An 8,947-nucleotide genomic window follows, 5' to 3' on the forward strand; every position below is an offset into this window, starting at 1 on the left:
ACACATCTCGGGTTACATTTTTCTCACCACAAGCCCTCCACAATGACAGTTGTGTGGATGAAAATTGTTGCTAGTGGTAAACCTCGCTCAAAAACATGTTTATTTTCTGTAGTGTTTAAACTTACTCTGTTTTAACATGATCTTGAGATCTCTGTTGTATGCACAGTGGTTTGGCTTCCTGATTTCTTAGTGAATCATGAACTCTGATCTTAACAGAGGCAAGTCAGGTCTGCAGTCACTTGGATGTTGTTCTGGGTTCTTTTGTGACCTCCTGGATGTGTCATGGATGCACCCTTGGAGTAGTTTTGGTAGGCTGGACACTCCTGGGAATATTCACCATGGAAAGGCTCTCATTACAGATTGCTGAATTCCTAAAGTGTTAGAAATGGTTTTGTAACCCTTTCCAGACTGATTAATGGAAAGTTCCCCAGTTTCTTTTGATCTTGCCAAGATGTGCTGCTTTCTGAGATCTTTTAGTCTACTTCACTTTGTCAGAAAGGTTCTATTTAAGTGATTTCTTAATTCAGCAGGGCTGGCTTTTCTCACAAATGGAGCAAATAATGTTTGGCAGCACTGTATATTGTCATGGGGTGTTGTGCTAGTGAGAAATTTGTTGCACATTTATATCTTGCGAATGCCACGAGAAAAACATGCCCATGCAGGACACATCGAGTATATAAATATCTGTTCTTCTTGTCATCTTTGTCAAACTGCTCTTGTCTTTGTGACGGCTGCACTTTGTAGCCATTTCTGAACTGTACTGAATTCCTGGGACTAAGCCATTTCCTTCCATTTTTCGTAAGATATTGGTCCATCTCGCTGAACCATCATCCCAAAAACCAAGTCTGTCTATTCTACAGTGATTTGTCCACTGGCACTAGCTGTATGTGCTGGAGCAAGCTCCACTTCAACAACAGAAACATATCACATTAAAACACCTCGCCATCCTGTGACGTGAACAAAGACTGCCGGATCTTACAGCAACACGTAGGTGTCTTCGCTTCTCAGTGTCACAAAATAGCCTTGTGTTTTTATGAGAATGCATATGGGCTCCACTTTCAGAGGCCCATCGGACGCGTGGGTCTGAAATGCACCTTTTTGTTGTATGCGACTGCATTCCAGCTAATTTAACGGTATCGACTAAATTAATGTATGAAGTTAATTGCCTGATCACATAAACACACAGCCGCTTAGTCATTCCTGAAATGGTGAGCAGCAGGAATTCATGATACATCCCGCATTCATTCATGCATATAATCATGACATATTGCTTCAGCACGTGTTTGCCCTTATCGTGAAATGTTACTGATTTATGTACAAATGGTCACTGGCTTGTGTCTCCTTGGCGCAGAACAATGCTGATGAGAGGCCACATTAAGAGCACACTGAGCCGCTGACAGATGGAGAGCGGCTAGAAATGACGGGGTGGGTGGAAAATTGTGCAATCCCTGGAAATTGAGAAGAAATCAAGCAGCAAAGTGCGGCTGCTCCCGCCGTAGCCCATGAGCTACAGATGATCTGGGGCCACCTAAGACCAAAACCTAACAAGCAAGCTGCAGCGAGACGTCGGCCTCTTGTCATTGATTCTTGGGAGAATGTCACCAAATGACCCTAATTGATAGCCTGTGAAAGAGGTCACTCTATTTTTTTCCCCTCCCACTCTTCTCCTGATTCTGAAACAAGCCAGAGCAAAGGAAGGAAGCAACAAGGGAGGAAGATGCAACACACCACCCTTTAATATGTGAGAAGGAAAATGGCTGCGTACCAGCTCTATCTCTACAATTTGCTCCTTTCATTGAGGAAAAGTACTATTTCATTCATGCCATTTCCGTTCATTCATCAGCTGGGGCCAGCCTAGACTCACAGTGCCATCTCCACACCAACATTCTTATCAATGGAAGTGACGTCAGCACTGCCTGCAGCTGGGGGGTGGCGGTGGGGAGGATCACGTGGTCCGCCGAGGGTATATACAATAAAGTTGCGCTGACCGTGGTGCTGAAAACATTCACTCAATTGTACATTAGCACCAGTGCTGCCGCCATACAAACACCTCACAAATAAATAAAGAGACGTTAGATTCTTTTTTGATTGTTATTTTTTTTTCCTTGATGCTGGTCACAGGCTGAAGAGTGAGAGAGAGAGAGAGAGAAAGAGAGAGGGAGGAAAGCTGAAATTCTCTCAGGTGCTTTCACTATTCATGAAATAATCTTGGCTTTATCCGTGCGTTGCGAGTTTCACCACTTCCCCACCCCCCAGTGGGACTTCAGGTAAGTGGAACGAAATCTGTCTCTGCATCATTCACAAACCATACTAACCAGATAGATTAGGACAATTTCTGACTGTTATTCAGTTCGTTGTAATTCTCTGTTCATAATCACGTTTTTTTTTTTGTTAAAAAAAACGAGAAATAGTTCGTGTTTTTTTTTCTTTTAAATTTGCAACTTCATCGTTAGAATTAATCTATGTGCGACTGTTGCTTGTCTGATTATGAAGTAGACGTGAACTGTGGCCGTTTCTATATGGCGCTTAAATTTAGACTAATCTGTGTATGATTTCTATTCTAGGAAATCGAGCAATATATATATATATTTATAATTTTCTAATGTTCTTTTTTTTTTTTTCAAACAGTGTTTTTATTATGACATTTACGAGCAAACCCAGTTCTTATGAACGTATAGGCATGATACTAATTATTAAATGCAGTCTAAAAAATCCCCAGTAAAATATCTAATTTTGTATTTTGTTTATTTCACTCACTCGGTATGAATTAAGAATGAATCCACTGCAATGTGAAGACAATAATATTTAATATACATTTCTAGCTGCCTCTCAGAAGAGCTTGAGAAAATTTTCACGCAAGATTTTTTATAAAAAAAACCTTTGAAGAATTCGCACATTTGAAAAAATGTGCAAATTTTTACGATTTCAGTATTTTTTGTTTTAACAAGCACGATTTAAACAGACGGTTTTCAGCTATTAATTCGAAATAATTTAGAATCGCAACCATTTATGAGTAGGTAGTTGGCCCTGATAAGTCGAATAATTTCGTTTCTCTTGATTTATTAAAATGAAAAAAAAAAAAAAATCAAATTGGGTTGTGCTGCCAAAAATTTGCGCTTGTCTGCATTCCACCGCTGCCAGTGAGGAGAAACATGCTCACGCCACACAAGGACAAAGCCCTGCATCCTCACTGGCTGCGCCCTCCTGTCTTTGCGCAAAAAGGCTTTATCCTCTCAAACTTAATGCCCGGTTAATTTACAATTTGGATGGACCACTCAGGAACCGTAGGGTTAAATAACTCAACCGTGGCCACCAGCTTTACGCATGACTTCCCCGAGCTTGCAGCTTTCTGTGCCAGTGTCTTGGTGACATCGCTTTGACGCATGGAATACCAAAATCACAGCAATTACGGAGACGCGAGCTCGGACCCGTTTTTGTTCTCAGTATTTCCTTTCTTTCTTTCTTTCTTTCTTTTTTTTTTTTTTTTAAGAACTAGACGTTAGAAAATGGGAGGTGCGCGCGTTTTGGATGGGTTGGCTTGGAGGAAGAGGTGAGGCATTTTTAACATATACCAGAAAAAATACGCAAATCAGTTACCGGATGCGCATTTTCGTTGCTGTTGCAAACAATTTGCTCAGTTAAATCTCGTGACCCTGACAAAATGCGCCAGGGGATGTATTATACCCAACCAGGTGATTCGTGCGGCTTAAAGATAATGAGTGGGTAATGAGTGGGTTAACGCGCGACTCGAGACAAAAAAGGCACGATGTTTAGAATCGAAACGCAGTTTCTTTGTGCGGATTATCCCCTTTCCCTTCAAAGAAACGCGCAATTTTTTTTTGTTTTCTTTTTCTTTTTTTGCGGTTAAATCAACGACTCACGATCTCGTTTCTACGTTCAGCTCAGAGCTTTATCTTCATGTTTTCAGTTGTATCCAAGCTGCACAGCAGTGACACAACTGGAGCTGGAAATGTTAGAAACCACATTTTTTTTCAGTCAAAAACGCTCTATATCGAAAATAAAAGAGAGGAGAATTTGTTGCATTTGGCTGCTACGTCTGTCTGCTTTTGTCCTCAATGGTTTCTACAATAACTGGAAAACGTTTTTTTGTTTTTAATATGGTGGCCTCTTTGTGGTAAAAATATTTTGTTTGAAAAACTGGTCATTTTTCCAGGTACATTTTCTTTGAAACTTTATGGCAGGCTGTGGACTTAATGAAATATTTCTTACCAGTCAGTCCTCTCTACGTTTTGGCTTTTTCACCAAAGCTGTATGTTATTTAAATGACACTGATGCTCACGTTGCCACTGGGAGAAAACAATAAAGAAAATAAGTAACAACAACACAAAAAAACATATTTGTGATTCCAGAGATAAGAAATGATGTGTGAATAAATTCTCATCCTTCTTCTGCCCTTCTCTCTCTGCCTTCTCTCCTTCTTCAGGTGCTTAACCTCCCTCCTGCCAGTTCTGCATGGTCATGACCTGTCATCACGCCCCTTCCACAGCCCACCTCATCCTATTGGTCCTGCTCATTGTCATTCCACAGTTAGCTGGCACCGCCCCTGTGTGGGGTGAGGCAGGGGAGGGTGGGGTGGAGGGGCGCACCCGGACAGATCGTAAAGAGGACAACCTTGCCCCCTTTCACTCGCCCCAGCCCCAGAGCCTCTCCAGCCCTGACAACGTGTCCCTAGACTGGGGTCGGGGCCCGGGTCAAGACAGCCAATTAGATAAAGTGACGGACCCTGCGCAGGTGCTCGCTGTTCTGCTTGAGGCCCTGGACCACCTGGGGGACAGTGAAAACCAGGCTAGCAAAAACAGAGACTGGGAAGGGGATCGGAGTCCGGAGCTGCCCTCTGCTGAAGGCGCTGAGGGTGGTGAGATAAGGAGAACAGAGCAGCCACAGGGAGAGAGGGGGGTGGAGGAGGAGAAGGAGGGGCGAGGGGCCGATAAGGCTATTGAACAGCTAAATGTAGGCCATTTGGCAGCTGCTCAGGGGGATGACTTGAAGGAGAGGGAGGGGGAGGTGGATGGAAACACAAGGTCGGAGGATCAAGGGTGGTCTGTGAAGAATGTGGGAACAGATAGCGTAAGGGAGGAGGAAAGGAAAGATGAAGGAGAGGGGCGGGAGGAGGGAAATTACTTGGAAAGTTTCTTAGATGAGGCCACGCCAGGCTCCACCTCAGAGGGAGATGACCCTTCCCTGCAGCGCAAAATAAGAGGCTACTTCCAGAACATTGACTTGGGTCTCCAAGATAATGAGATCCTGCCTCCTCTGAAGGGCTACAAAGCGTACAACACTCAGTTAGCACGTGCAGGAAAGAAGCAGCACTGGCAGGAGAACCCGTCCCGCAACAGACCTGTGAAGGGGGGCAACTTCATGGATGACTTTGAGGATGAAGGAGAGGAGCTGGAGGAGGAGGTTGAGGAAGAAGAGGAGAGCCTCTCCCACATGGAGGAAGAGGCGAGAGCGCGGGCGGAGAAACAGGAGGTGCTCCGGCAGCAGGAGGAGGCCGAGCGAGCCAGAGAGGAAGAGCAGAGGCTGGCAGACATCGCCTCTGACATGTTGCTGCAGTACATGGGGAGGAAGCAGCAGTCCTACATGAAGCCCCGGCAGAAAAGCAGCATGGGGGCCGCCGGCAACACAGCTGAGGACAAACGCTCAGAGGAGGTCCTTCCTGATGAAGATGACCTGGACCAGCAAATGATTGACAGGCTTATTGAGATCAGCAGCAAGCTGCACCTGCCTGCCGATGATGTGATTGAGATTATTAGTGATGTGGAGGAGAAGAAGAAAAAAAGGAAAGAGCTACAACAACAGCCAACCAACATCAACCCTGTTGCCCCACGCTTTAGACCTCTGGTACCTCCTCCTCTGGCTGCTCCGCCTGTTTATCACTACACAGCCTCAAAAAACCCCAAGAAAGCCCCTTATAGGTACAACAAGTCCAACAAGAAATGGCACAAGGATAAAGTCAAGTCATACAAGCAGGACTATTGGTATAAGCCTCAGAAGCAGCTTGACTACTGGTATAAGCCCCAGAAACAGTTTTTAGCCTTCCCCTCTTATCCATATTACCAAAAGCCATATCGAGCATACTACCCTGTTTATTTCCCATATCCCAAACCACAATATTATGGGAAGCCCGCCCCCTCCAGAGACCAGACCTTCGGCCCCCAGGAACTTGACCTCCAGGCCCCGAGACGCAGACACAGGGGCGGGGGTAAGAACCGCGGACAGGGCTGGAAGCAGCAGCCACCACCACGCCTGCCTCTTACCCCTTATATCTCTAACTATATCCTTCCTCACCCACGGACCTACCAACCCCTACCCCCTCCCAAACCAATAACCACACCCAGGAGAGGCAGGCGACCCCCCTACTACTATCCACAAGTCACACCGGGAGATGACTATGAGGAAGATGGGCTGGTGCCTCAGCTGGACAGTGAGGAGGAACTGGAAAACTTTATTGAGAGGATCTACATGAAGCGCAGAATGTATTGAGAGACTTTTTTGGACACTGTCCGCTCAGAGGGACTCACAGATGTGGGATAGTTATACAGTAGCGGGAGGAAAGCTAAAGCAGAGGTGGGAAAAAAAAAGATTCAGAGAAGGTTTGTTTTGAGCCTGATGAGAAATTTCAGAAGTAAAAAGTTAGATTTATGTTGGTTTAATCACTGTATTTTTGTTGATTTTCTCAGTCAGGGAGAGGATGAAGGTGTCCTAGTTTAAGCTCCCTGTAACCATGTTCAGCCTCTTGCTCAGTTTACATTTTGAAACAGAACATACCATGGTGTATGTCTGCCTCCATTCAGGTCAATCTCTGATGTTCTTGCATATTTCAGAGATCTATAGAGGACACACGCAAACACACACACACTACACACACACACACACTTACATAGAATCACATTGTGACACATTCACAAGCAGATGTGGCCATTGTAAGAGAACCATGTTTACAACATCACTTTGTATCTTTTGTTTTATATTCTGTACGTCACATTACAAAACTAAAGTAGTTCAATTACTTCTTATCTACACACACACGCGCACACAGAGAAAAAGAGAAAAACACGGATATTGTCAAATGTTGACAGTATACTTTTTGTTGTATTTGATGTGTGTAGTTGCCTTTCTCATTTCTGATTGGATCAACCTTAAACAGCTGCAATTTGCAAAGGTGCCAAATACACACATTTCAGTTCGTTTGTTTTTTGTTTTTTCAAACTCAAGATTCAGATTTTTGCCTTACAAAGCACCATGGTTCTATAAGGGAAATATCATATTGCATAATTCTCTCATCATCCCAATGTAGAAACCCTGTGGACTCCAAAAGCACAAAGTTAAACACTAAACACTTCCAACCTGGTGGACTAAGGGGTTTCAAGCATTCTGGGATCCAGAAGTTATTGTGTCAACATATTTACGGCAGATCCACCGTCGCCACATCCATGCAGTGCTCCGTGACTCTGCAGGAGTGCTTCATGTTTTGGATCATTTTCTCATTGTCCATCTCCAGTTCACATTTACTTTGTTTTACGCACACGCATCATATCTATTGTGTCTATTTTTTTCCTTTATTTTTAAAAGAAAAAAAATACTTGAAATCACGCTATCTGTTCTGCAGCCTTTTTAAAAAAAAAACCCAACTGATTTCCACCAAGAGGCTACAAAACATTTTGTTCATTTTTCAGAAGAAATTCATTGAAAAGTTTCAGGCCGGGGAGTCAGGGATTGTGCTTAAACCGTTAAATGCACGTCTTTCTACTTGCATCTTAAAAAATGAACAAAAAAAAAGAACAAAAAAAGAGGAAAAAAATAAAACAGTATGGAGAATTCAAAATGGTTGTCTTCTCTGAATAAACTGTGAACATAAAAAAAAAAAAAGAAATCTCAAAGGAAGAGGGCCACTGTGTCCACAGTGAAGCCATCTGTCTTGTAAAAGGAGAGTGTTGTTGTTGATGTCACTTTAGCATTGTAAGATGTACAGTGTGAAATAAATATGCCCGTGCAATGTGTAAATAACAGCATGATGATTACTAGTTTTGCTATATGATAAAAAATAAAAGCAATTATTTTATTAAAGTTCAGTTTTTTCATGGCTTTTTGGCGAGTGCTCTGTTGTATTTGTGCCGAAGCAAAAACAGCACGAACACTTGGTTCTTTAGCTTAAAACAAAAAATAAAGAGAAAGACAGTAAATCTCAGTGACAGCCACATCAATCAAGTAAAGAAAAACCCATAGAGGGACTTTATTCTATCTCAAAAAAAATCAAAATGAAGAGTAAAAAACAGGGGTGGAAAAAGGCAACAACAGCCAGACGGGAATGAAAGAGAACTAAAGAAAAGGAAAATTTCAGAAGAAGGCAGGGAAATGGTAACTGCAGTGATTGATGAGTCACATGATTGGTGGATGAGTCATCCATCTGTACACTTTACTGCGCAGGACCACACACACATACACACACACACACACACATACATATTCTCTTTGAGCTGTATAGTAATTTAGCTGCTGGCATTTAAGATAAAGATTGAGTCATGTTTGCTTCTGCCTCGAGGCTGCCAGTCGGCCGGTGGAAAGGTGTTTGGTAGATAGGTTTCCTGCCATATCTTGTTTCCACACCTCCCCCTCACTCTCACATCACACAGGCAATATACCCTTCTGCTATAATCCCTTGAAGTGCTTCTGGTCGCCCGCTTGTTTGGCATCAAAACAAACTTTATGCATGCTGTCAGCGGTACAAACAGTGACAGTGATTAGCAGGTTGTCAATATGTTTTAATCACGTGTTATCTTGTGAGCTTGCGCCTCGGTTTATTTGAACATTGCCTTTCATGGTGTTTCTTGGACACCATTTCATGAATCCAGACATTGGGTTACAGCTTGTAGCTTCTATCTAGATATTCACAGAATGACTGTAGGAATTATGTTCATTTGTCATT

At 43.1% G+C, this 8,947-nt stretch overlaps 1 protein-coding gene across 2 annotated transcripts; it reads left to right on the top strand.

Moving 5' to 3' along the window:
- The first annotated feature begins 1,983 nt into the window (after positions 1-1,983).
- Positions 1,984-8,083, top strand: si:dkey-175g6.2 (uncharacterized). 2 transcript variants are annotated; one of them, XM_005472217.4, is made up of 2 exons: positions 1,984-2,267; positions 4,445-8,083. In XM_005472217.4, the coding sequence occupies exon 2, from the start codon at positions 4,474-4,476 to the stop codon at positions 6,502-6,504; it is 2,031 nt and encodes a 676-aa protein (XP_005472274.1). In that variant the 5' UTR covers positions 1,984-2,267; positions 4,445-4,473; the 3' UTR covers positions 6,505-8,083. The 2 variants fall into 2 exon arrangements, with proteins under 2 accessions (XP_005472274.1, XP_005472276.1); XM_005472219.4 differs by lacking the exon at positions 1,984-2,267 and adding an exon at positions 3,127-3,550.
- Positions 8,084-8,947: the final 864 nt, after the last annotated feature.

This window comes from Oreochromis niloticus, linkage group LG10 (genome assembly GCF_001858045.2).
Source record: "Oreochromis niloticus isolate F11D_XX linkage group LG10, O_niloticus_UMD_NMBU, whole genome shotgun sequence".
NCBI lineage: Eukaryota > Metazoa > Chordata > Actinopteri > Cichliformes > Cichlidae > Oreochromis > Oreochromis niloticus.

Excerpts from the sequence above, each read along its gene's own strand:
- si:dkey-175g6.2 (XM_005472217.4), top strand. The coding sequence starts at position 4,474 with ATGGTCATGACCTGTCATCACGCCCCTTCCACAGCCCACCTCATCCTA.